The sequence below is a fragment of the Trachemys scripta genome, chromosome 1, assembly GCF_013100865.1.
Source record: "Trachemys scripta elegans isolate TJP31775 chromosome 1, CAS_Tse_1.0, whole genome shotgun sequence".
NCBI lineage: Eukaryota > Metazoa > Chordata > Testudines > Emydidae > Trachemys > Trachemys scripta.
In genome coordinates, this window is record NC_048298.1 from 336,991,169 (window position 1) to 337,017,937 (window position 26,769).

Sequence of the window (26,769 nt, forward strand, 5' to 3'; positions counted from 1 at the left end):
TTCTAAGCAAACAAGCCCTTTTATTACTTCAGAATGTGATACTCCTGGACATAAAAAGCGAACATCTCGCAAAGTCTTCAGATCCTAACGCTTAAAATTCTCGTCTCCCGCCTCCCCCGAGAAATAATATTAAGCATAAGAAGAGAGTTTCAAATAACAATTAAATTAAACATTAAAAAAATAGCTGGTGATTTCAACCACAACAAAAAACACAACATGACGGTAGTTTAGTAAGATTAAAGTCACACCAAACACCTCACTAACTAACTAAGAGACAAGGTGGGGTGCAGAGAGCCTGCCAGGCCTCACGGGCACCGGCTCCTCCCCGCGCCTGATAGCTAAACCGCATTGGAAACCAAACACATCCTTCATTTCTCTGTGAGAGCCACTAATCACCATCGGAGATTCTCCTTGGGATGGGCAAAGGCTCCAATGATCTAGCAGAGTCCTACAAGGGTTGGCTACGTCTCCCGGTCCATGCGAGCTCACCTCTGTATGGCTCCGGAAAAGCGGATGAGCATCACTGCCTCCATTTTACAGATGGGGAAACTGAGGCACAGAGCGGTGAAATGAGTGGGCCAAAGGGCCAGGGAAGCAAGTCAGCATCAGAGCTGGGAACAGAAGCCAGGGCTCCTGACTCCTTGCCCCATGTCCACAAACCAGTCACTCAGAACAAGGTTCCAGTCCATCCTAGCCCAGAGACAGCTGTGCTAACACAGGGACGGCAGCCAGCCATGTTTCACTGACAGGCAGGTCCTCATTGGAACCAAATCACAGTGACTATCCCTTTGGTCGGAAAGGGAAATCGGTGAGCAGGGACCTGCCCTCAGCACCAGCCTAAGGGGCTGGCACAGCCAGGGCCGCTCCCCTTGGCAGCTGGTATCTTGAAATGAGAACTGTGCTTAAAACTGAACTGTGAACAAAGCCAGTCACATTAGTCCTGGACGTGCTCTGGCCTTTCGCCCGTCCTTAAGGCTTGATCTCGCCCTGTGCCACTCAGCGCATCCCCTGGGATATTCCTGATGGCTAACAGGGAAAGGGGCCTAGAGAAAGTCAAGGAGGCAGCCCACGGCTTTCCCCCAGAGATCGCCGGCAAGGGGATGAAAGGCGCTCACCCTACCTGGAGAGTTGGCTGCAGCCCAGGCTACTGGAACTAACCTCATCCAGCAACAGCTCCTGGCCACCACCGCGGCCTCAGGCTGGATTCAAACTCGCCACAAAGCGAGGGAGCTTTGTAGGGGTCCCCTGCGCCACAGACCTTAGACTGCGGGATCGACCCCATGCGCAGCTGGCTCCAGAGAAGTTAGAGGAGACGGGTGTTAACACCACACGCTTGCTCAATGCCTTTGGGTCTCCGGCGGGCGGCTGGTCCAGATTAGCAGCCTGCCATTGCTACGAGCTAATGGAGACGGGGTTAGCGCCAGTGGGCGAGGGGTGGGGCTGGCGGGGCCTTGCGTCACTAACCTACATGGATATAAACCAAGTTTAATTTGGATTAAGGGCGTTGACGCTATGTTTTGCTCTGGTTCAATTAAACCGGTTTGAAATAACACTTTCAATTCAGCGGGTGCAACTCTGCCGTAGCCTGTCTCAGCTGCCGCGTCCTCCCACTCTCTGCTGGCAGCTCAGACTGATGCCAGTGGAAGGACTTGCTCTCCAGCCAGCAGCATGTGGGCAGGGCTGTAGCCTTCGCGGGCACCTGAGCTCGCTGCCCCAGTGTCTAACTAACGCGGGGCAGGCAGGCAGCGAGAACGCGAACTCGGGGCTTGTCTTCGCTCCAGAGGGAACTCATGTTGTAACTCGGGTGTTGCCCCTAGCTTGAGTCCCGCTCCCACACATGGGCTGGCCCACCAGGGGTACAAGCTACAGCTCAAGTGAGCTGAACGCAGCAGCTGCTCACCCCTCTGCAGTGTGGACGCAGGCGAGCGCCACTCTCCAGAGCTGGCAGTCCTCTGACAATTCCCCCCGTGGGCCCAAAGGACAGGCAGGTTCTCCCACGCTTCCCTGGGAAAGGCCCCCTCGCTCACTGCAGCGCGAAGGTCCACAGGCTGTACCCCTAGACATCTCCGACCCGAGGGGAGGAATAAAGCGCCGGGTACAAATGCTGCCCCCTGCTCTCATGGACGGCGGGCAGATGAAGAAAGGACCCTTGGGTCTCCATGCCCAGTGAGGAGCAGCTAGAAGATAGGGCAGCAGTGCATGGACCCTGGCTGGACGCCTGATGGGCAGGGCTGAGCTGGCAGGAACGATGCCACGGAAGATTGGCCAGCGGGTTGCACACTTGCCTGGGCCGGGGGCGACGTGGGTTTAATTCCTGCTCCGCCACAGACTTCCCCTGTGACCCTGGGCATGGCCCGTCGGCCCTGTCTACACTGGGAGTGCTTTAGCAGGATACTAAGCGTAACCACTACAGCTGGGGAGGAGAGGTAATGGGGACCAGAGGAGGACGGAGGACTCAGGAGTGAGTGGCGGGACCATTGCCCCCGCCATGGGCTCCCACAGTCAATGAGAAGGGCTGAGATGGTCTTTACTCCCCCAATACTTCTGTTAGTCTTAAAGGTGCCACAGGACCCTCTGTTGCTTTTTACAGATTCAGACTAACACGGCTACCCCTCTGATACTTGACTCCCCTGCTGACCCTCGACACCCCTGTCTGCTCCAATTCTTCGCTGGGCCAGAGGCACTGGGCAGAGAGACCGTTCTGGATGCAGATCCAGATGTTAGTCCCTGGCTAACCACATGGCTGGGACGTAACCCAGGAGGCCGAGGCGCCTGGCGGGAGACAGGGGGCGGCTGTTTTATCATGACCCCAATGGGGAAAGAAGCAACATCTAGATCCAGCGCACTGGCAAGGAATTCCTCGTCGGCTCCGGGCCAAGCTTCCCAGGTTAATTCCAGGCTCCGAATCCGAGTCAGCGATTCCCCACCTCTGGGCGGATGCAGGCTCGTGTCCCCACTTAAGCAGCTCGCGGACTCCCCTCAATAGATCGCTGCAGCCCCTTGCTCAGCCTGGCTGCTCGTCTCCGCTCCCTGGTGACCGGAGCGCTGTAACCCAGGGGAAGAGGGAGAGGTCCTGCCCACTGCTGCCCACAACACTGCAAGCCCGCGGGATGCAGGAGAGGGCCAGGCTTGGCTGAAGGGGAAAGTCCGTGCAAAGGAGGAGGAGAGGCCTAAACCGGAGCAAGCCCAGGCTGCCTGGCCATGAAACAAACAAGACAAACCTTCTTCCCCTCGTTCAATAAATACGCAATAACTTAGGCAGCAGAGCGCCCTGCTCCCAGGCCTTCTGCAGTGAGGCCTCGGCCACTTCCAACCCCCAGCTATGGGACTGCTCAGCCCACGTACGGCTCTCTGCCCCCCTCCCGCCCATCGCCCCCTTGCTCTGGGTTGGCTCAGGCCCGATTCCTCCAGGAAGCCATGGGAGGCGAGGACAGGTAGGATCTGGGTTGCCGTGGGGCAGCTCCTCCCCACTCCGCGCCCACAGCCCCATCTCTGGGGTGCCCCCCTGCAGACGCAGCACTAAGCCAGTGTCCCACGCGCTGCCCCTGCCCCCCCATGGGGATGCAGCCCGTGGCTGCCTCGAGTCCCCTCCCTCCCCGCCAGGGGGAGGGGGGGCGCAGGCACAGTGAAAGCCCCCGAGATCCTGACGTAGGAGGGGGCAGGAGGGGGCCGGGAGATCGAACAGGAGTGGCAGGCCCGGGCCCTGGTGTGGGAGGTGCAGATTCCTGCTACTTTCTGAGCTTCAGCAGGTTCTCCAGCAGGAGGCGCTTGTGATTGGGATCCAGCACGCCGGCCTCCTCCAGGTCCTCGTCCGTGATGTCACTGGAAGGGGGGGAGAGGACAGAAGTCAGCAGCCAGCCCCCCCTGCAGCCCCGGAGATCAGGTGACTATACAGCCGCCCTCTGATTGGAGAAGCACAGACACAAGTTAACCCTCGCAGCACCCCCACCCCGACAGCCACAGGCGGGGGATATTATTTACCCACACCAGTCAGTGGCAGAGCCCCAAATAGAACCCAGGCGTCCTGGCGCATGAGCCCCCTGCTCTAACCACTAGGAAACACTTCTCTGACTTCTCACCTCACCAAGAAGACCCAGGCGTCGGGGAGATCCCCCTGGCGCATGCTTCTGAGGTGCCTGGAGAAAGCAGGGTTTGCCAACAGGGACCCCTGCCTGGGATCAGTGACCCTTCCCTGCCAGGAAGGCTGGCGGCGCCAACCCGGCACCCTTCCCTGCAGAGACCTCCGCCATGGGCAGATGTGGCACCGTCACCCCACTACAGCAGGACAGGAGCGGGCGTCAGGCGACCGGAGCCGTGCACCAAAACTGGGCCACGTGGCAGGTAACCAGGTGTCTGGACAAGAGGCACCTTGCACTACACGCCTGCACTAGAGGACCGAGCCCCTATAAAGGACCATATAGACTGCTGCCCCTCTCAGCTGATCCCTCTCTGGGAGAAGGTCCCTGGTTCTGCAGGGCAGCGGCGCCCCCTAGCGGCACAAAGGCCAAACTTCCACCCTGTGCTCCCGAACCCATCAGCATGCTGGGATGGAGAGCAAGGGCCCCAGCATGCTGGAACGGAGAGCCAGAAGGATGTTGGCACGCCAGGTCTGTGGAACGGGCCGTGCCCCCAGCAGCTGGCATTTGCTAAGATCCTGGGCAACCAGGAGACGTCTCTACTCATCTGTTCTCCTTCTACACTCCCCACCCTGCCCCTCTCCCCATTCATCATGCTGCCCCTTACTGCCCCCGCCAACCGGGCAGATGTAGCTTGTTCAATCCCCCGCCCCAGCGCTGGCATCGCTCTCCATGGGAGACTGGGGCGATCTCACCAGCAAGACTGTCCCCTCCCTGCCCCGTGCCCTGTGTCACCGCTGGCTGTCCCATCATGGACACCGATCGCTCTCCCCCCGGGTGTCTCATCCCTTCCTGTTGCCTACGTTCCCTGCTCCCACGCCCAACCAAATTCACAGCTGTGAAAAACACGTCATGGACGGCGAACTCAGACCTCCCCCGTGAAATCGAGCTATTGGAGGGGAGGGAGAGAGGCAGGGCTCCCCGTGCACCGAGCTCCAGCTGCTAGTCCTGGGATGGGACATGGCCGTTCTAAGGGGGAGATGAGACCCACCTCTGGGTACCTCCCCCGGCTGCAGGAAGCTCCGCGGCTGCGCAGAATGAGGGTGGCAATCCTGCGACCCCCCTACAACAGCTTTGCGACCCCCCCACGACCTCCTCTTGGGTCAGGACCCCCACGGTTACAGCACCATGAAATTTCAGATGTAAACCTCTGAAAATGTGAAATTGACTCATTTAAAAACCCTCTGGCTGTGAAATGGACAGAAATGGACCCTGAGTTTGGTAGGGCCCCAGCTGTCTCCATCCCTGCCCCCTAGGATGTGCCCATCGTCACTCCCCTGCCCCCAGCTGGGGCTCACCACTCCTGCCAAGCCAGCGTCCCCCTGAGCTGGGCCCCCTCACCTGAGGAACTCCAGGTCGTCCCAGCCGTTGTGGATCAGCCCCTCCTCGTACCTCTCCAGCCCGAGGGCCAGGAGCCACTCGCCCACGCTGCACTCGCTCAGGCTGGAGCTGCTCCTCCCTCCCTGGCCCAGCGCCTACGCAGAGCAGATTGGCACAGTGCATCAGGCACCCCGGGGTTCCAGCTGCCCTCCCTCCCCTGGGACCCTCCTGTGCCAAGCACGGGGGCGAGTGCAACGGCTTAGTGCCTGCTCCGGGCACGGGGAAATCCGACTAACCCAGGGCCTGGTTCCAGCCCCTTCCATCCCAGGACCCCAGTCACTTTGGACTAATGAATTCATTCCCCCCGGGGGGTTGGGTAGTATCCGCAGGCCCATTCTCCAGATGGAAAAACTGAGGCCCAGAGCAAGCCAGCGAGCTGCCCGTGGCCGTGCAGTGAGTCAGAGGCAGAGCTGGGAGGAGAACTCAGTTCCCTGACTCCCGGGGACAGGGGACGTCGATTCCAGGGCTGCTGAGAACCCTCGGCCTTCGGCCATTTAAACCTGGGGCCTCTTAGCCAGAGGAGCTTGGCAGAGCCTGCCCCTGTGTGCATGGGGCTGTGGGATCCCAGAGGGAGGGCACCGGGAGCCCGGATCTTATAGGGCCTGTGACAAGCTCCTGCATGTACCTCCTCAGCCAGGTCCTCCTCGATGCTCTCCCGGATGGAGCGGGGTGGGAAGGTGATGGGCCGGCTGTAGTCGGGGTGCATGCACCTGGGGGGCAGGTCCAGCCGTCCTTTGCTGAGCAGATGTGGGGCCGGCCGGCCCTGCTGCTCCCGCCCCAGGCCGCTGCCCCCTTTGCTGCCCGGATAATCCACCTCGCTCAGGGTCTTGGCCATCTGCAGCACCGAGCAGGAGCGATCGTCCAGGAGGCCTCCCTGGGCCTGGGAGGCGCTGGGGGGCTCCACCAGGAAGCCAGGTCCGGGGGGGAGGGGAGGCCTGGGGTGTAGCTTGGGCGGGGCCAGCTTGGACTCCAAGGGGTCGCTGAAGGCCACGGAAGCCCACGGCTTGGCGGTGCCGGGTTCCTCCCTGCCAGCTGCCCCACCCAGGTCCTTGGCGCTGGCGTAGAGAGGGTTTTCGGCCACCTCAAACTCCACGGCCTTGGGCAGGGGCGGGGGAGGGAAGTCGGGGGGCGGCAGGTTGAGCGTGCCCGTGTCCTCGTCCGAGGAGCTCTCCTCGCCCCGGCCCGGGAGCGGCTGGCGGCGCCACTCCGGCTGCACGGGCACCGTGATCTGCACTTTGTTCTTGGGGGCCAGCCCCTTGGAGGGAGTCGGGGGGTCCGCGGCCAGCAGCTGATGTGGGACCCCCTCCAGCACGTAGTAGGCCGGGTTATTGAAGCTGTTCTTCGTGGGGCCGCCGTCGGGCTCCGAGGCCGAGTCCTGCTTGGACCTGAGGGCACAGGACGGGATGGTCACCCCCAGGCACAGGCCAAGGGGCAGGGAGGAGGAGAGGCTGGTCCATGCAGCCTGCAGGCTCTTCGGAGCAGGAACTGTCTCTCGCTATGGGGTACGAACAGGGCTCGGGCCCCCCTCTCAGCTGAACCCCGGCTCTGGAGGGTCCTCTACCCCAGGCATCTCTCCCTGATAGGACAGTCCCCGGCAGCCCCTTGAGACGTCACCGCCGAGGCACTTAGGTCCCCAACCTTGGGGCTCCCCGACCCTTCTCCCTCGGGGGAACGTCCTGCCAGCTCTCCGGTGAGAGGCTGCGTTGTTCTAGCTCATGGTGGTACCAAGGGGGCTGGGGGCCCAGTTTGCCCTTCACTGACCTGGTCTGAGAGGTCTCCTCCCTGGAGGTGCCGCGGAGCGGGGCTGGCAGGCGGCTGGCAGTCAGGGCGCTGGGCTTCTCCGGCTCGTCAAACAGCTTCCCGAGGGGGCAGGCTGCCGTCTCCCCTGGCAGGGGCTTCCGTCCAGCGGATCTAGCGGAGAGGGGGAGACTATTTGTCAGTGGAGGCAGGGCCCATCCATACCCTCCCGGCTGGAAGCTCCCCGGTTCTCCGCAGGGCTCCCATGATCATGCCCCTCTCCCCCTCCCGGGGATGCCAGGAAAGCGAGGCCGAGCGCCCGTGTCCTTCCCCTGCAGCCGCAGCCAGAGCTCCAAGACTGACCCCTGCGCTGAGGTGCTGCTTCAGCCGCCGTGAGGCAGGGCTGAGCCTGAGGGGGGACACCTTCAGGGAGGAGAGGCCCAACCCACCTGGGTGCTAGCACCAAGCCTAGTGAGGCGCAGGCCCAACTCCAGGGCTACAAGGGTGCCACGCAGCCCGTCCCCTCGGGCCCAGGCCGGCCTGTAACCTACGGTCTATTCGCCAGCGCTTCAGACATCACCGGGGATCAAACTCCCGCAGGACTTCCTCAGCGGTGCACAGCCAGCACTAAGCCAGCGGGTTGTACCGATACCCTGCTGCCCCTTCACCCCAAACCTTCCAGCCCCAGACAACCCTGTCTGCTCCTGGGAAGCTTCTTCAGCCAGGGCCCTGCCCCAAAAGCCACCCCCCACTGCTTGCTGATCTCCCCTGACCCCAGGCCAAGATCCTCCTGCCAGGGAGAGACCAGGCCAGTGCAGAGGGTCACTGACCTTCCCCATGAGTGACAGGGCTGACCAGACAGACACCCCCCCGGGGTATCCCGCCCCCCCAGCCCACCCCCAACCAACCTGGCTTCTTCCCAGAGTGTCACTGCCACACCCGAACCCACCCCAGCCCACCCTTACTTGGCGTGCTCCTGGCTGGCCCGGGAGACCGGCGGCAGCTTCCCCTTGGCAGCTCCCGTTTCATCCTTGTCGATGCTGATCCACTCTGCGGGCGGGAGAGACGCACACGCTCAGCGGCGGAGCAGGCCCCTCTTAGCTCACTCGGGGCCTTGCCCAGGGCTGCTCCCTTTGGGCATCTGGGCCTGGCTGGCTCGATGCAGTCCCAGGCCATGAGGATCCCACCTCCTGCCCCTTGGAGGGCTCCTTCTACGCACCTGGCACCATCTCGCTGGCTCCCCAGCTCTGGGGGTGAGTGGGAAACTCAGCCCCCAGAGTCCTTGTCTCTCGGGCACCCCCAGCAGTGGAGAGATGGAGCCACCCCCAGCCACTCACTAGATCAGAGGTGGGCGAACTCCTGGCCCAGGAGGCTAGCCCCTGACCCATCCCCTGCTGTTCCCCCTCCCCTGCAGCCTCAGCGCACTGCGCTGGCGCAATGCTCTGGGTGGCGGGGCTGTGAGTTCTCGCCAGGCCGCGGCTCCACCCCGGTGCTCTGTGCTGCGCGGTGGCGTGGCTGGCGTGGCTGGCTCCTGCTGGGCAGCGCGGCTGCCTGTCCTGCTGCTCTGGGCAGCGCGGCTGCAGTGCCACCAGTCACCGGTGCTCCAGGCAGCACGGTAAGGGGGCAGGGAGCAGGGGTTGGGTTGGAAAGACGGCAGGGGAGTTCAGGGGTGGTGGTCAAGGGGCAGGGGTGTGGATAGGGTTGGGGTGGTCAGAGGGCGGGGAACAGGGGGTTTGAATGTGGGCAGGGGTCCTGGGGGGGCAGTCAGAAAGGAGAGGGGGGGTTGGATTTGGCAGCGGGGAGCAGTCGGGGCAGGGGTACCTGGGGGTGGTCAGGGAGAAGGGGTGGTTGGATGGGGCAGGGGTCCCGGGGTGGGGGGGAGGGCTGTCAGGGGACAGGAAACAGCAGGGTTGGATGGGGGGTGGGGAGCCAGGCCATGCCTGACTGTTCGGGGATGCACAGCCTTCCCTAACCCACCCTCCATACAATTTTGGAAACTCGATGTGGTCCTCAGGCCAAAAAGTTTGCTCGCCCCTGCACTAGATGGTACTACCTTCCCCACGGCTGCCAGCCTGGCCTGGATTCAAACCCTGAGCCATGCAATAGCAGTGGCCTGGCTCCAGCCTGCGTCTCTGCTTAACTGGGGAACAACATCCCAGCTTCTTCTAGGCAAATCCCCTCCCTGGCTGCTGGCTAATGGCTCCATCGGACCTGCTGCAGTCGGGCCGTGCGTTCCCACGGGGTGTAACCCCTCGGAGCTCTGGGTGCCTGGCAGGCAGCCCCTGAAAGGCGGAAAGCCTCCCCCACACACACACTCACCGTAGAGCCTCTCCCGGGTGCTCATCCGCTCGGCCGGGACCCGGACCTTCATGGAGCCACGGATGTTGCCCGTCTCCTCCCCGCGGTGGGACAGGTAGGTGAGGAACTGCTGGGTGGTGCTGCCGATCATGGACTTCAGGGCGATCACGCACTCGCCTGGAGGACGGGCAGGAGAAGAGGCGTCGGCGGGACAGCCAGAAGGCAGGCACCAGTCCAGGTTAACCGGGGAGGGGGGAGGGAAGAGGTGCCCATGGCACTGCCCTGCCCTGCCCTCCCCTCCATCCCCAGCAATGTGACCCCAAAGGAGAGTGGTGGAGGGAGAGACAGGGGTGGGACTCCCGCCTGCGAGAGCCGCTCCGTGAGTGCACGTGAGAGCCGAGCCCCTAGAGCAAGAGGCAGGTGGGGTGAGCAGCTGGGGCTCTGTACTGGGATGCTAGAGACCTGAGTTCGATTCCTAGCTCGGGAACACGCTCCCTGGCTGACCCTGGGCAAGTCACTTTAAAGCTCAGCTGGGAAAGGAACAGAACGATGCTTTCCCCACGTGAGGCTATGGAGCAGGGTGGGGAGCTCGGATACCACAGTGCGGAGAGGGGCCTAGACAGGAGGTGTTGCATTATATACCAAGAATATCTACACTTGTTCTGAGGCCCAGAAGGAGGTGGGAGACAGACCAGAAAGTCTCCAGATAAAAATAAAAGGGGGGGGAGAAATAGGGGTGACATCATGGTAGCCCACCAAAGGAGGAGGTGTTTCTACTACAAATAACAGAGCTATCCAGAATGCAAGCCCTAGTAACAATGGGGGGGCTTTAACTGTGCAGCCATCTGATGGAAAAGGCAACCCGCAAACTTTGCAGCAAGTTCTCGGGCTGTAGTAGGGACGACTCGTTTCTGAAAGAGGCGGACGTAACCAGCGGGAAAGCCATTTGAGACTTCATTCTGAAAGACGCGGGCGTAGGGAGGAGGGTTTTAGGTTTATTAGGGAAAGGAGGAGCCTATACAGAAAGGATGGACTCCACTAAACCAAAATGGAACCAGATTGCTGGGTGTGTAAACTTAAAAAGGTTGTAGAGGAGTTTTTAAGCTAAGGGCGGAGGGAAAGCCAACAGGTGCTGAGCACACGGTTCAGGACAGAGACATCCCTTAAAACCCACTTTGTCAGATGAAGCCCACATGGGGGAGGGATAGCTCAGTGGTTTGAGCATTGGCCTGTTAAAACTAGGGTTGTGAGTTCAATCCCTCAGGGGGCCACTTAGGGAGCTGGGGCAAAATCAGTATTTGGGCCTGGTAGTGAAGGCAGGGGGCTGGACTCAATGACATTTCAAAGTCCCTTCTAGCTCTAGGAGATAGGATATCTCCATTAATTTATTTCATTTATTTTTTATTTAATGGGGATTTTCTATATCCTCATAAAGAGGAGAGGATCAAAGTTGATAAAGTACAGGTAGGAACTGAAGAGAAACAGTCAAACGAAAAAGAGTCCCGGTCAGTTACATCACATGAAGGCAGACAGCCAAACATGGAGAAATGTTATAAGAGCTTGTCTACAAATGCAAGAAGTCTCAGTACTAAGATGGGTGAACTCGAGTGGGTGGTATTAAATGAGGATGTTGATAAGAATGGCCCTACTGGGTCAGACCAAAGGTCTGTTATGGACTCTGTTATGGTCTTGGCTTCACAACATCCTCTGGCAAGGAGTTCCACAGGTTGGCTGTGCGTTGTGTGAAGAAATACTTCCTTTAGTTTGTTTTAAACCTGCTGCCGATTAATTTCATTTGGTGACCCCTAGTTCTTGTGTTATGAGAAGTAGTAAACAACACTTCCTTATCTACTTTCTCTACACCAGTCATGATTTTATAGACCTCAATCATATCTCCCCTTAGTCGTCTCTTTTCCAAGCTGAAAAGTCCCAGTCTTATTAATCTCTCCTCACATCCTCATTCTACCAAGTTTCTGTGATGCCTGTTACATCCAAATTGGAATTGGAAAAGGTTCAGAAAAGGGCAACAAAAATGATGAGGGGTATGGAACGGCTTCTGTATGAGAAGAGATTAATAAGACTGGGACTTTTGAACTTGGAATAGAGACAACTAAGGGGAGATATGATTGAAGTCTATAAAATCATGATGGGCATGGAGAAGGTAGATAAGGAAGTGTTATTTACTCCTTCTCATAACACAAGAACCAGGGGTCACCTGATGAAATTAATTGGTAGCAGGTTAAAAACAAACAAAAGGAAGTATTTCTTCACACAGTCAACCTGTGGAACTCCTTGCCAGAGGATGTTGTGAAGGCCAAGACTATAACAGGGTTCAAAAAAGAACTAGATACATTCACGGAGGATAGGTCTATCAATGGCTATTGGTCAGGATGGGCAGGGATGGTGTCCCTAGCCTCTGTTTGCCAGAAGCTGGGACTGGACGACAGGGGTGGATCACTTGATGATTCCCTGTTCTGTTCACTCCCTCTGGGGCACCTGGCATTGGCCACTGTCAGTAGACAGGACACTGGGCTAGATGCACCTTTGGTCTGACCCAGTCTGGCCATTCTTATGTTTCTAGGTCATAGCCCACAGGAGTCGGTGACAGAGCTGGGAACAGACCTCACCTAGGGCAGCCAGGACTAGAACCCTAACCCAGGACTCCTCCCTCTGAGCCAAAGGAGAATGCCAGGCGCTATAGTAGATCCCTCCCTTACCCTCTCTGTGACCCGGCCACTGGAGGGTGACATTACTCCCATGCCGCACTTCCCCTCCTGCTCCTTACCGTAGGATTCGTAGCCATCGACGGACTTGACCGTGAGCAGCAGGTGCTGGTCCTGGAGATACTCGATCTCGGACAGAATCGGCTTCAGCTGCAGCCGGGGGGAATCCATGGAGAATGGACATTTACTCAGAGCAAGGAGGCCAACACGCTGCATGTGGCAGCTACAGGGCACGGTAGAGCAAGGTGCAGTAATACAGGGATCTCGCTCCCCCTGCCGATCGAACCCACTGCCCGCTTTCTCCCACCTGGACAGGGAGGCGGTGTGGTCTAATGCATACAGCACTGGCTTGGGAGACCTGTGTCCTATTCCCAGCCCCGCCACTGGCCTGCTGGGTGACCCTGGGCAAGTCAAGCCCCTGATCTCTGCTTCAGTTTCCCCATAATGATACTGGGCCGCTTTGTAAAGATTTAGGGATTGTTACTACCAATAACAAGGTGGTGTCTCCTCTGCACAGAGGGGGTGGCAGGGTGATTGGCTGGGGGAGAGGGTGAGTTCTCACCGTGGGCAGCTGCCTCGAGGACCACTGAACCTTCAGGAAGTTGATGTTGTCACTGCTCTGCATGTCGTTCTCGGAGCTCTTCTTGAACTCTGGGGGCGAGGAAGTGGCAGGCTCGGGTTAGGCACACACTCCCCCGGTGTTCAGACACAGTGGAGCAGTCCCACGGTACACCTCCCCACCCTGCCCCCATCTAGCCAGAATGGAACTGTCCTAGGACTAAGTTGACCCCATGTGGGGACAGACAGCTCCCCCCTCCTCCCCCCCACTCCGCAGGCCTCTGCTGCTTGAGCTAAAGGAGAATCTCCACTAGCACAAGGAGAATTAGGACTTTTACATCCTCTGCCGGCGGCAGCCGCTGGCAGGCCGTGGGTTCACACACAGCAGATGCTGGAGAGGATCCTGTCTACACTAGCCAGTGGGCTACATGGTGTGTGTGAAGGCAGGCAAGGGGAGGGGGCAGGCACGTACCTTCCAGGCAGGTGGAGTAGAACTCGATAAAGAACTTGGTCCGGCTGGCCGTCTTCACGATAGCTTCGATGCTCTCAAACTCAATGTAGGCCTGGTCTGAGACCTTGGAGAGCCCTGGGAACAGAGTATAATAATAGTAGAACACCTCCCTAGCTCTTACCTAGCACTTCTCATCTCTAGATCTCCAAGCGCTGTACAAAGGAGGGTAGGGTTGTTATTCCCATTTTACAGAGGGGGAAACTGAGGCATGGGGCAGGAAAGTGACTTGCCCAAGGTCGCCCGGCAAGCCAATGGCGGAGCTGGGGACAGAACCAAGGTCTGCTGAGTCCTGGTCCAGCGTTCCAACCACGAGGCCGGACTGTGGAGAGGGCCATTGCTGCCCCAAGAAGACAGGACCCACAGGTTCATATGAGGGACAAGGAAGACGCCCCTGGCTCAGTTTTTATCACAGCTGGTATCAAGTGTGGAGAGCTACCAGGTCTGCTGGGCCCCAAGCAAGTTCATCTCTCTTCTGGGTTGGGTGATGGAGCAAAGGGTGCTCCAGAACTGCCACAGGGCACAGCCGAGGGGAGGACAGGAGAGCAGAGCTGAAAGGAAGCATGGACCTAGGGTGGCATTGCCTTCTCCGGGGGCAGTGAGACAGGATCATGCTGGGGTCTGGCAACCCTGCGGTGGTGAGGCCTGGGGGTGGTGAGATTGGGAGGACTCCCAAGGCTGAGTAGCTGGCACCCAGGTGGAAGGCCGGGCCGCTCTGCAATGTGGTTGGAAGGAGATTAAAGTTCATCTAGGTATGGCCCCAAAATAACAGGAATACTTTGCCTCGGTTTTCACTACCGAGGATCAGAGCATGTGGACAAAGGCAGGATGGAAATGAGTGTCTAGAAATGGTAATTATCACAGCCGAGGTGGAAGAAAAACTTAACGAGCTTAATGAGCTCAAATCAGGCGGGGGGCGGATAGCTTCCATCCCAGGATCCGGAAAGAACTGGCACATGAGACTGCTAGTCCGGCAGGAAGGGGTTTTTAATGCATCTAGCTATTTGGGGTAGCGCTGTATGACTGGAGAATAGCTAACATCCCTGGATGTAAGAAAGGGGAAAAAAGTGATCCGGGCAGTCACAGACCTGCTAGACCGCAGCAGCATTCCAGGAGTTAGACTGGATTGTGAAGGAAAATAATTAAATTCAGAGAGGTAACTGGCAAAGGAGATGTAATGCATCATGAGTTTACCAAAGGTAGATTGTAGATTTCAACTACCTGAAAGGGGGTTCCAAAGAGGATGGATCTAGACTGTTCTCAGTGGTACCAGATGACAGAACAAGGAGAAATGGTCTCAAGTTGCAGTGGGGGAGGTCTAGGTTGGATATTCGGAAACACTATTTCACTAGGAGGGTGGTGAAGCACTGGAATGGGTTACCTAGGGAGGTGGTGGAATCTCCTTCCTTAGAGGTTTTTAAGGCCCGGCTTGACAAAGTCCTGGCTGGGATGATTTAGTTGGGGTTGAGCAGGGGGTTGGACTAGATACCTCCTGAGGTCCCTTCCAGCCCTGATATTCTATGATTCTATGATCGTGCCAGCCCAACCAGATTTCCTTCTTTGAGCAAAGAATGGATGCTTTAGACAAGGGAGGTGCAGCAGAACTAATAGACTCGGTCTTCAATGAGGCATCTGACACGGTGTCACTAGGAAATGGTTAGGGATAGGTGCAAGACTTGTCAGGTGGGTAAGGAACTGGCTAAAGGGAGAAGCTGGTGGGTTGTGCTGAAAGGTGACTACTGGACAGGAGGGAGGTTCCTAGCAGTCTTGGGACCAATCTCATTCAATGTGTTTCTTAAGGACCTGGACACTAAAAGCAGGAGTGGGCTGATGAAATGTGCTGACGACCCGACGTTAGAAGGCAGCGTCAGTACAGAGGCGAATTGGAACATAGGAGGATCTGATGACCTGGAAGGCTGGAGTGACAGAAATGGGATGAAATTCAGTAGTCCGGAGTTCAAGGTCACGTGCTTCGGGTTGAGTACGAATTTCTGCTCCAAGCTGGGGGCTCATCGGCTGGATGCGACAGAGGAGCAGAGACCTGGGGGGGTGGGGGGTCGGGACTGGGAGCCACCGGGGTGATGCAGCTGTGAAAAAGGCAAACAGGCTCCTAGGATGTGTTAGCAGAGCGAGAGAGAAGTATTAATGCCATTGCACAAGGCACTGGTGAGACCGTATCAGGAATCCCGGTACAGTTCTGCTCCCCCGTGTTCAGGAGAGAGGAATTCAAACTGGGACAGGTGCAGAGAAGAGCTGTGAGGATGATCAGGGCAGTGGAGGGCCTGTCTTAGGGGAGGCGACTGGAAGAGCTTGGCTGGTTTAGCGTGGCAGCAAGAAGGGGAGAGGGAATCGGCTTGCTCTATGAATATACCGGGGGGGAGACGAGCTCTGGAAGCTACAGGACAGTGCTGGCACAAGAACAAACGGAAACTAACCACGAACAAACTCAGGCAGGAAATTTCTAACCATCAATAGGAGCTGTGGGGGCAAACAAGTGAGTTAGACAAATGGACGAGTGGAATTGCATGACAGGATTGCTTGTGACGGTGGGGGGCAGGGCTCGACAGCCCTGGGGCTCGCTTCCGGTCTATGGCTTACCTTCCCAAAGCTCATCCTTCAGGGTTTCAACCGCCCACCAGCAGGGGTCAGGAAGGGATTTCCCCCTCCCCCAGTGTATTCTGGGAGGGTTTTTTTATTTCCTTCCTCTGAGGCATGAGGGATGGTCACGGCTGGAGATGGGACATAGGATGGGGTGGGCCAGGGCTCTGAGGTGGCCCCGAGCGCTGTCTCTCTCGGCTGCGGGGTTAGCACGCGGGGGCTGGGTGGGCTGGTGGCCTGCAGTAGACAGACGGTCACACTGGATGCTCTAGCAGTCCCTTCCGGATTTAAACGCTACAACTCTGCGACATCCGTGTCCCCACGGAGGCTCAGAGACAAGTCAGGGCCAAGGGCAGGCGGAGAGCTGCTTGGCCATTGCTAGCCGGTAGCCACCCAGCCCAGCGCAGGGCAGGCACACGCCCGCCTTCCCCCCATACCTTTCTTGGAGACAAACTGGGATGTCACTCCGACTTCGAAGGCTCCGAAGACAGGGGAGTGGTCGCTGGTCGTGATGTCGTCAGTGCATCCTACCAACAAGCAGACTCCACTGGTGAGCTAGCCAGGGGACCTGGGGCCGGGCGCTGGCTTAGCAGAGGCAGGGAGTCCGATTGGCAGCTGATCAGGCCCAAGGGGAAGGCATGTCCCTCTCTAGGGGTGGAGTGCCCCAGGGCTGGGATCACCGGTGGGGCAGCCGAGAAGGAGCTGGGCACTGCTAGAGCCCCCTTGCCCGGCCCTTCACTGGGCGTCCATACACACCTCAGAAACATCGCTGGGGAGAGAACTACGTTTCCCTCATACCAGAAATCAGTGGGGAATTCTGATAGCCCAGGGGACCAAGCCTCTCTGCCCACCTGCCACCCCACTTCCTCTCACTGCCCTGCCAACGTGCACACCCCAGGCTCCCCACAGCCTCTTCAGCCCCTGGCCCCGCCCCCCCGCTGAGGCTGTTCACAAGGATGGGGGGGCGCTCGGCTAATGGTGATGAGACCACTGTCCCGGGGACAGAGCCCACCTCCCCCGTGAGAACTGGAGAACTGGACTGAGACCCGCAACTCGCAGGCCTCTGCGACTAGACCGGTTTGGGCTGGATTTGAACCTGGAACCTAGCAGGGAGAGACTGCAGAGCTTGTTCCCAGCCCGGTCCCCACCTTGTCTACCCCACGCCCCCAAGAGGGCTTTCCTCTAGAGCCCCCCAGGACGAGCCCCAGCCCCGCAGGGCCTTGCCCCGCTGCACTGTAGGAGGCAGCGCCCGCGAGGTCTGGGCCAGCAGGGCCCTGGCAGGGAACCTGGGCGATGGCTGGGAGGCTGGGCTGTCCCTCTGCTCCTCTCACCATCCCCCCAAGGGTGTTGTGCGGCTCGAGGGGGGTGTGAGGGGAATGGGCTTCTGGGGTTGAGTGGAGAGAGTGTGTCCCAGGCCCTCCAGGATTAGCTCCAAGGAACAGCCAGCGCTGCGGGCACAGCCAGGGGAGCGCCTGGCACTGGGTCCCTGGTCACCTCCGTGCAGACGCGCCGGCCACGGGCTCCCCCGCACGCCGGCAGCAGCGAGGCGAGAACGCGGGGCCTGCTGCTCCACAGGCCTGGGCCTCTCCCGTGGGAGACGCTACACTCGGGCAGCCCGGTGGTGGGCCACCCTGGCCGGCCGCCTGAGGGTGAGCAGGTGTGACTCCAGCCGGCATCGCGTGCTGCTGACGCCCCCCACTCACCGTAGGAGTTGCAGTTGATGTGGGTCTCGGGGTACGACTTCCACAGGATGCGGTCACACCAGGAGGGGACGTTGGTGCGGACCTGGGCAGGGGGCACAGGACATTGGGGTGAGGTATTGCCTGGCAGCGCCCTCCCCCCACCCACCAGCCTGGCAAGGCCCCTGGCGCTAGCCTCTCATTGGCCCACAGGGTCCAGAGAGCCAGCCACGGGAACTGGCTAGCCCTCCCCAGCCCCCCAAATGCTCCTCTCCAGCTTCCCTTCCCCTCCACCCCCAGCACCTACCCCGGTGGGCTTCTGCTTGTGCCACACGTAGGTGTCGCGGGAGCCCCGCTCGTAGCGGTAGGTCGGAGGGAAGGTGATCTCCTCCTCGCCTGCAGAGACACAGCGTGAGGAGAAACAGCCTGCGCTCGGCCACCCTCAGCGTCCCCAGCAGCCACGGGGCGACAGTCCACACCCCGGACCCCAGGCCCAGCAGTGCTGATCCCCATAGGGGAGACACCCCCCCCAGCAGGGAAGGGGAGACCCCCCATAGCTCCCCCCACCCCAGCAGGGAAGGGGCAGAGCCGGTGGGTGAAGCAGACGCCCGCCCCGCCCGCAGCAGAGCCGCCCTCACCGAATCGCAGGAAGACCTTGTGCTTCTCCTTCTCCAGGTTGAGCTGGTCCACCTTGAGCAGCGGCTCGAACTCCTTGCGGTTGATGTAGTTGAGGATCTCCTGGAGGAGGCAGGGCCGAGCGGGCAGGTTGGAGTGGGGAGGACGGGTGACACAGCCCCCACAACCCGGGGGCCTGCCCTCCCCTCCCCTCAGGCCTGCCCTCCTCCTTTCCTCCCCCCAAAGGGCCTGTGCCCCTCACTTGTCTGTCCTCCCCACGCTGCATCTCTCTCCCGCCAGGCCCGCGCCCCCTCCCCACAGGCCCGCGCCCCCTCCCCACAGGCCCGCGCCCCCCTCACCTGGATGTCCATGTCCAGGCGGTAGTTGAGGTCCCCGAACCAGAAGAGATGGGTGAAGCGGAGCGAGATGTCGAAGGAGCTGAGCTGCTTGTCGCCCAGGGACAGCAAGCGCAGGATGTCCAGGTAGTTCTGGTTCCGCCTGGCGGAGAGGGGAGCGGTGGGCAGGCAGAGAGGAGGCAGGGGAGGGGACACAGATCAGAATCTCCGTGGGAACGTAAACCCAAGGCCTCGACCGCTCCTCGTTACTGAAGATCCCCAGGCGCTTCCCACAAGAGCAGCGGGTTTGCCTGGGTGCCCTAATTCGAGTGCCGTCCCTGTCCAGTTCAACCACCGCCGTGCTCCGCCCCAGAGGCAGACGCACTGACCCGCTGCATGGGGCTTGTTACGTGTGTAACCGCCCTCTGGGATCCATCGGGACGGTACAGATGGTGTGTGTGTGTGGGGTTAATATTCTCAGGGCTTCTACCAAAGAGAAGGCATGTGGAGAATGAACGCCCTCCCCAGGCTAAGAGTGCCAGGCCTGACAGAGAGACGGGGGGGGAGGGGGGGCAGGAGATGGTGGACGGTTTTCCTCATTTGGCCGTCGACCCACCAGCCGCATTTACTGCTTAGCTTGGGAACGTCGGTGCTTCCAGAGCCCATCCAGCGGGACCGGAGCGCGCGTGCTAACAGCGACAATCGCCGCGTGCTGCGATGCGGCCCCAAGGAGCAGGGTGTGGGACGGTGCATGGAAACACGCCGGGACGGGGTGAGCGCAAACGTGTCTGAGTGTACGCAAGTGTGCAAGGCTAAGCCCAACTGTGTCTAAGAAAGCGAGAAGGAGCATGCGAAGGCCAGGGTGAGCCAGGGTGCCCCAGGGTGAGCGTGCGAGCGGACGAACCTGTTCAAACCGGCGCATGCGTGTGTGGCAAGTGTGCCCCAAACTGAGTGTGGGAGTGCAAGTGGCTGCATGCAAACACTAGTGCGTCAGAGCAAGCAGGAGTGTGTCACAGCGAGCAGGAGCGTGGCCGGGGGTAGGTGTGAGTGTACCCAGAGCGAGCGTGTCCAGGAGAGAGCAAGCCATGTCTGTAAGCGAGCAGGAGTGTCAGCATGTCCCAGAGCAGGCTCGTCTCTCTCTGGCGGTGCAAGGCGACTCCCCCTGTGCCTGGCTCTCCTGCCTCTCCATGGAGACCAAAGCATTGCCCGCCGAGAGTCATCGGCCATGTTGGTGTGCTGCCCACAGCCAGCGGCAGGAGTTACCAGCAGCTCCCCTCTCAGCCCAGCTGGCAAGACTTGTGCCTGGGGGGGACCAGGGGGCCAGTCCCTCCACCCTCAGGGCTAGGTGACAGGTTCCCGCTCTGCCAGGGGCTACCCTGCCCCGCGCCCCACACTGACCTGGCCGTCTTCTCGTTGCCTGAGGTCAGATGGCAATTCACAAAGCCGAAAGAGGTGCCATTAAACATGAAGGAGACTCCCACGGCCCCTTTATTGCCTGCAAAACAAAGAGGGAGAGGGGGCGAACCTCACTGAGGCCAGGCCGGGCTCGGTTCCCAGGCCTGCTCCGGGCACCGATGGCCCGTCACACACTGGCCAAAGCCGGCGCCGGCAGCGTGGAGTAAGCAGAAAAAACACAAAGCCAGTAGGGTGGGTGGCGGGAGGAGAGAGTCTCAGCTGGCTAAGAGCTGCACCAGATCCCTGGATCCTAGCCTTCCCTGGCATCGAGGATAGTCAGACCCGGAGCTGGCCCAGCTTCTCTCCAGCTGTAACGGACCTTGGGAGCCCCCTCCGCCAGGATCCAGGTGCTGCCCGCGTTATCGTTCGGCTGCCCTGGGGCACTGTCTGCACCGCCTTAGATGGCAGAGCCAGCCCTGAACCCAGCCAAGGGAGGAGAAGCAGATGCAGAGAGGCAGGCCCTGGGGTCATTTTAAAGCAGGGCAAATAACCAGGACCTCCCGAGCTAAAGGACTGTGGCATCACAGGACAGTCTGTGCCCTTGTGCCGGAGGTCGTGCCAGGCCAGGGCTCCTCTCACGCCAGAGCAGAGGGAACGTCTGAGCCAACCAGGGTGGATTAAAAAAAAAAAATCAATGATTTAAAAATAAATTAATAAAAAACTGTTTTAATGTTTAAATTAAATTCAGGTTTACTTTTAAAAGAGAAACCGGTTTAACATTCAAATGGAAATTGACTCCCTATGTTAAGGCCTTAATTTGTTATCATCTATTAAGATCATTTAAATTAACTACAGAAAGTAATATTAAGTAGTACATGTTTGCAAGACAGTCAGATCACTGAAAGTCACCAGCTAAGCACCTGGACCCAGGGCTTGTTGAAGGGCTAAACCAGCTTTTGACACCAGTAGCCTCTTCTACAGCTGCAACGAGAATATATTTTTCATTTCAGTTTATTCAGCTCATTCAGTTCAATGACTAATTCATTCATAGTGCAGCTATCAGTTAGGAGCTGAAAAAGCAGGAAAGCTTGGTTTCCTCTCCCAATCTATGAACAAAAACAAGGTGTGAGAGGATGAAATCTACTAGCTCTAAAATCCTGAAGGATATGGTGACCAGAAACAATCAGTTAAATTCACTAACTACAACTCAACTTCCGGTGGGTAATACGTCACTTAGTTTTAAAGGCAAAACATATTTTGATAAACTATTTTTCCTGATATCTCCAGCCCATTTATGGTAGTTTTATTTAATGTAAAAAGCGGTTTTTGTGCATTTTAAATTGAATTTGGATTTCCATCCAAAAAGAGCTTGGCACATATCACAAGTAAAAAAATCCATCATCGAGTGAATAATAAATGTGTCATTCACCATTTTCTAACATAATGAAAAAGGTAAAAATTAAGCATCTGAATAAACATAAGTCAAGCTCTCTAGTGCTTAAATCAGTGGGGATAGATGTAGTATATCCTCTTGCCTAGCAAAAAGATGCACCATGTTTAGGGTAAAGGCTAGATTTCGCTGAAATCAACACGTTTTAATGTTTGCCAGCCAACGAGACTCAACCTTTCTTTAGGGGAGTAACTAAAAAGTACTAATGCAAAATATGATTAAAACTGATGATTTAAATCAGGGGTCTCAAACTCAATTTACCTTAGGGTCAGTGTCAGTCCTCAAATCCTCGCAGCCGGCCAATAATGTCACTCATACTGCCCAGAACCCACCCCCCAAACTCTGTCCCCCCCTGCCTAAGGCTCCGGGAGGGAGTTTGGGTGGGGGAGGAGGTCTGGGGTAGGGGATTGGGGAGTAGGCTCTGGGATGGAGTTTGGGTGCTGGGTGCAGGCTCTGGGCTTGGGCAGGGGTTGGGGGTGCAGGAGGAGGGGGTGAGGTCGCAGGCTCTGGGATGGAGGAGGGGTGAGGGGTGCAGGCTCTGGAAGGGAGTTTGGGGTCTGGGGGGAGGGGTGCAGGCTCTGGGAGGGAGTTTGGGGGCGGGAGGAGGTATGTGAGGAGGGGGTCGGGGGGTGCGGCATTTACTTGGGGCTCCAAGGCAGGCCGGGCTGGGGGACCTCAGCACGCTGCTGGCCCCAGACACCGCCCCCATAGCTTCCCATTGGCTGCAGGGGCGTTCGGGGCGGGGGCAGCGCGGGGAGGCACAGCCCTGCCCCGGGGCCGCAGGGAGGGGCCGGCAGACACGTGGAGCGAGCAGGCAGACGCTGCTCAGCTCCGCTGCGCTGCCGGTGGTCGGTGGGGAGTGCCAAGGGTGGGAGTGCACAGGGGTGGCAGGCGGGGCCAAGGGAGAGACCCGGCCCCAAAATTGCTGGAGCCCCACGGGGCACACTGGGGAGGTTCTCGGGCCGCAGATGGCCCGCGGGCCGGGAGTTTGAGACTCCTGATTTAAATCACGGTTTCCTGCTTGTTGATTTAGCTCAACATTACAACTGATGCTTTAAATCAATCCACCTTGGTGGTAACTTGCCCCAACCCTGTGCTGGAGAGGAGGAAGAGAAAGTTGGTCTCCGGGGCCCATTTGGCCATTGACCTCTCTGCTGCGGACACCTGACCGCTCCGGAATTGGCGCGAGACCCACCAAGGCGCTTCACAAAGGCCAGTGAAGAGGCACAGACAGTCACAATTAGTGCCCCAGGCTGGATCAGGATGGCCAACTGCATCTGAAAGGCCCTGCGCTGTATCCCAATCCTCTGAGCCATCCAGTCCCCTCTTCCACTGTCCCACTCTCAAACCCCAGATCTAACCCGCGCCCCCAGAGTCAGAAAATGCTAATTTTGGATGCCAGCCCCACTGGAGCCTGTGGGGCCAGGACATACAGACACAGTGCAAAGAATCCATGTGCACTGACACAACTGCTGTATAAATCACTCACAGGCAGAGAGTGACAGGGACTAGTGACTTGCTACTCCAAGACCAGAGGAATCTACCACTTGCATAGAAGGGCCCTATGGGGCACAATGTGGATACCAGAATGCACCCTCACACACACACACAGCCTAGGGTGACCAGTGATCTCTGCCTGTGAATTTATACAGCAGTTGTGTCAGTGCACATGGATTTTATAGGGACAGTCCTGATATTTGGGGCTTTTTCTTAGATAGAGGCCTATTACCCCCCACCCTCTGTCCTGATTTTTCACACTTGCTATCTGGTCACCCTAACACAGCCAGCCGTGCTAAAGGTGAGTGCAGAGGGCCGAGTCAGTCTGTCCCAGGTACCTAGTCTAGCCCCGGCAGCGCCTAGATTGGCTCCTACCCAGCGTGTTGGCGATCCCGGTCTTCACGCTCGAGGTGCTGATGTGGCTGATGCGGTTCTCGTGCTCCGGTTTCACCAGGACGGCAATCTTAATGTTCCACAAGGCCTGCATCGCGATCTGGCAGGGGGCCAACAAGACAACGTTACCCCCCTGCTCTCCTGGCGGGGGCGCCGGAGCCTGGCTCGGAGGCAACAACTGCCTTAAAGTCACCGACCCTGAAACCCCGCCGACAGCGAGAACCAGGCATGCGGCAATGAGAACAAACCCAGCGAGATGCCCAGGAGTGTCCCTGTTGCTCAGTGTTTGCAAACCGAGGTTTAAATGAAGTTTGGTGAGGTTGAAAGCAGCCAGGGTGGCTGCTGGGAATTGTAGTCCAATCTGTCCCCGGGGCAGACACGTTGGATAGCTGCTACTCCCCCTTCCCTGTTCCAACAAGGACATTTCTGAACCACCAAGGCACAAACCAGATGTTTACAGGAGGCTTCTCTTCCTCCTAAGTCTTTTCTGCCTTAAGGAGTCGCTGGGTCTAGCGTTATATTAACGGATGCAGGTTTGTCCTGGCGAGAAGAGGAGAATCCTGGACAGTATGATTTTCCCGTTTGCCTGTGACTTTATTGCGTGTTCGGGACTCCCCCACAGCAGTGGCTCCTGTGCCTCGGGGCTGGGCCCGGCTCCCTGCTCCGAGCGTGGTGACCAGGCATGCTCAGGTTTGGCCTAGCCACCCTCCATCATGACAGAGGAGCAGGGGAAACCTCCGACTCGGAGCGGAGACAGGCCTGGCCCAGCCGGCGAGACACAGGGGCTGCCACTGGCCGGGTGAAGGCAGGATGGGCTCCGTCTCCAGCTCCACACCCTTCTGCACCAAGCCAGGGTTGGGGTTACAGTGCCCGGCGGGCGCTGCTGCAGGTGCTTGGGACCCCTCATTGGTCAGGACATTTTCACGGAGCAGTCACTAAACTCGGGACTCTTCCTGAACTGACCACGGCTGGAGGAAAGGGATAAAAGCCCTGTTAAATATAACGCCTTACACTTCACACAGCTCTGCTGGTGCTGAAGGATCCCAAAGGAAGAAAGCTGAGAGCCCGATTTTCAGATACTCCACACACACCCAGCTCCCATTGAATTCTCACACATGCATGAATAATGCAGCCACCTCTGGGGGGAGTACAGACGCCAGTGCACAACACTCTGAATGCTAGGGTGCGAATGGGAAATGCTGGCCAAAGACAACGCAGCTGACACCCCTCACTCCAAAAGCAAAGCGTCTGGGAGCTGACGCCTCTACCTCAGGAGGTTAAAGGGCTGAGAGGCCACATGCATGGGCAGCGTGTGACTCCCCGCATGACTGGGGAGGCTGGGCCTGAGTGCTGGAAGCTCCCTAGAAGTGTGGGGGGCGACCGGCGCCTGGACCATGGCCCTGCCCCGAGGCCACGCTCACGCTCCACCCCCACTCTGCCACAGGCCTGGCTCCCACTCAGCCCCGTCCTCTGAGGGGCCCCTCACCTGCACCTCTCTCTGCCCCCTCCCCCAAGGAGCCCCCCCGCCATGCCTCTCCCCACCCCCTCCCCTGAGCGTGCCTCTTGGCCTCTCAAGGGCGGAGAAGCGCGAGTGGGGAGGGGCACGTGGGGGAAGTGGTGGAGTGGAGCGGGACCTCAGGGCAGAATGTGGGATGGGGGCTACTGCCCAGGTGCCCTTTCAACAGCAGGCGGTGCTCCAAAGGGAGGTGCACCACATCCTGTCTGGGGGGGCTTATCCTCTCCCAGTCTATTATACCTGCCGCCCGTGGCCACAGGCTTTCACACCCGGCCCCTAAGCCGTCTCCCATCCACCAGCCGAGGTGAAAATGGCAAATCCAGCCATGCTGAGGATTTGGGAGGACGGTCACCCCAGCAACCGTCTCCCCGAGCCCTTCCGCTATCCCGCGGCCATCCACAGCCTGGGATCCACCTGGATTTGGAGGCTGGGAGTCTAACGGCTGGCCCTCAACCAGAGGAGATGGCAGACATCCTGGGTCTTAATATGGCGGGACAGCCCCTGGAGACGGCAGCTTCCCAGCATGCAATGCTCCCTCTTGAGCCGAGTGGCGCGCAGCCGGAGCATGGCATGCTGGGAAGCTGTCGTCTCCAGAAGCTTCCCCTCAAGACGATCATGGCCCAGTGTGCAGCCAGGTAGAACTGCAGAACCCCGAGTCCCAGGCCATCTCCTCAGGCCCTGCCCCGGCACTCGGGCTCTTACCGGGCGGTACTCGATCTCCGTGAACTCCTTCAGCACGCTCCGGAGGAAGTCGACCCACTCCTTGTCCCCCATCGAGTTCTCCTGGGTGCCAAAGACGTAGATGTCATGGGGGATGGTGACCGTCATCTCATCCAGCGTCTTCCCCAGGCCCTTCGACGTAAACCAGGACGTGATGCTCTTGGGGGGAGGCACGCTTCCTGTGGGAGAGGGCATGGCCCAACAGAGCCGCGGTCACTGATGCGGTCACCCTGCTCAGTCCCAGGAGGATGGGCCCGTGGTTGGGCTGCCAGCCTGGGACGTCAGAGACCAGAGTTTAGTTCCCTGCTTTGCACCAGACTCTCTTGGTTTTCTTGGGCCCACCGTTTAGCCACTCCGTGCCTCGGTTTCCCTTCTGTGCAGTTGGGGAAATAGCCGGGCCCAGCCTCACAGGAGTGCGTGAGGATAAACACATCGAAGATTGTGAGGTGCTCAGAGACTGCAATGTAGGGGGTCAGACAAGAACCACCACACAATGCCCACTGCGTGTTCACAGAGATCGGGGACTAGGTGGGGATCAGACAGGAAGGCCTTCTCAGGGGGCTGCGAACAGGTGTCAGGAGGTGGCAACCATCCTGCCTTGCCCAGGTTGCTAAAACAGGGGGGTAGCCTGGTACGGAAAGACAGAGCTATGCTAACTTAGGGTAGCTATACATATGATACGTTCACTTGCAGCAAGCTATTCAGCCACTAGATGTCACTGTCTATTGCGGGACGGGACGGGACGGGACGGGACTTTTGGGCCTGAGGGCCGCATTGGGGTTCGTAAATTGTATGGTTAGGGGAGGGGGTCGGTTAGGGGAGGGGTTCGTGGCCCAGCCCCCACCTCCTATCTACCCCCCCACCCCGGGACCCCTGCCCCATCCAACCACCCCTTCTCCCTGTCCCCTGACTGCCCCCGGAACCCCTGCCCCTGACTGCCCCCTGCCGCCCCATCCAATCCCCCCTCTTTCCTGACTGCCCCCTGGGACCCCTGCCCCATCTAACCACCCCTTCTCCCTGTCCCCTGACTGCCCCCTGGGACCCCTGCCCCCATTCAACCCCCCTGTTCCCTCCCAACTGCCCTGACCCCTGCCCACCCCCCCGAATTCCCCTGCCCTCTATCCAACCACCCCTGCTCTGTGCCCCCTTACTGTGCTGCCTGGAACAACGGTGGCTGGCGGCACTACAGCCGCGCCGCCCAGCTGAAGCCAGGCCACGCCGCCACCACCGC

The 26,769-nt window shown here is 58.9% G+C and overlaps 1 protein-coding gene across 1 annotated transcript in view; it reads right to left on the reverse strand.

The window, feature by feature from the left end:
• INPPL1 (inositol polyphosphate phosphatase like 1) overlaps positions 1–26,769 on the reverse strand; it is a 70,590-nt gene continuing 43,821 nt past the window's right edge. Inside the window, exons 12-28 of the mRNA XM_034759227.1 lie at positions 25,521–25,717; positions 23,285–23,402; positions 19,966–20,062; positions 18,592–18,730; positions 18,256–18,355; positions 17,925–18,013; positions 17,642–17,723; positions 16,376–16,465; positions 13,305–13,418; positions 12,837–12,925; positions 12,337–12,424; positions 9,573–9,728; positions 8,219–8,303; positions 7,278–7,427; positions 6,142–6,901; positions 5,478–5,611; positions 1–3,822 (exon numbers count right to left, since the gene is read on the reverse strand). Coding sequence (XP_034615118.1) covers positions 3,729–3,822; positions 5,478–5,611; positions 6,142–6,901; positions 7,278–7,427; positions 8,219–8,303; positions 9,573–9,728; positions 12,337–12,424; positions 12,837–12,925; positions 13,305–13,418; positions 16,376–16,465; positions 17,642–17,723; positions 17,925–18,013; positions 18,256–18,355; positions 18,592–18,730; positions 19,966–20,062; positions 23,285–23,402; positions 25,521–25,717 — 2,582 coding nt within the window. The 3' untranslated portion in view covers positions 1–3,728. The remainder of the gene's footprint in view (positions 3,823–5,477; positions 5,612–6,141; positions 6,902–7,277; positions 7,428–8,218; positions 8,304–9,572; positions 9,729–12,336; positions 12,425–12,836; positions 12,926–13,304; positions 13,419–16,375; positions 16,466–17,641; positions 17,724–17,924; positions 18,014–18,255; positions 18,356–18,591; positions 18,731–19,965; positions 20,063–23,284; positions 23,403–25,520; positions 25,718–26,769) is intronic.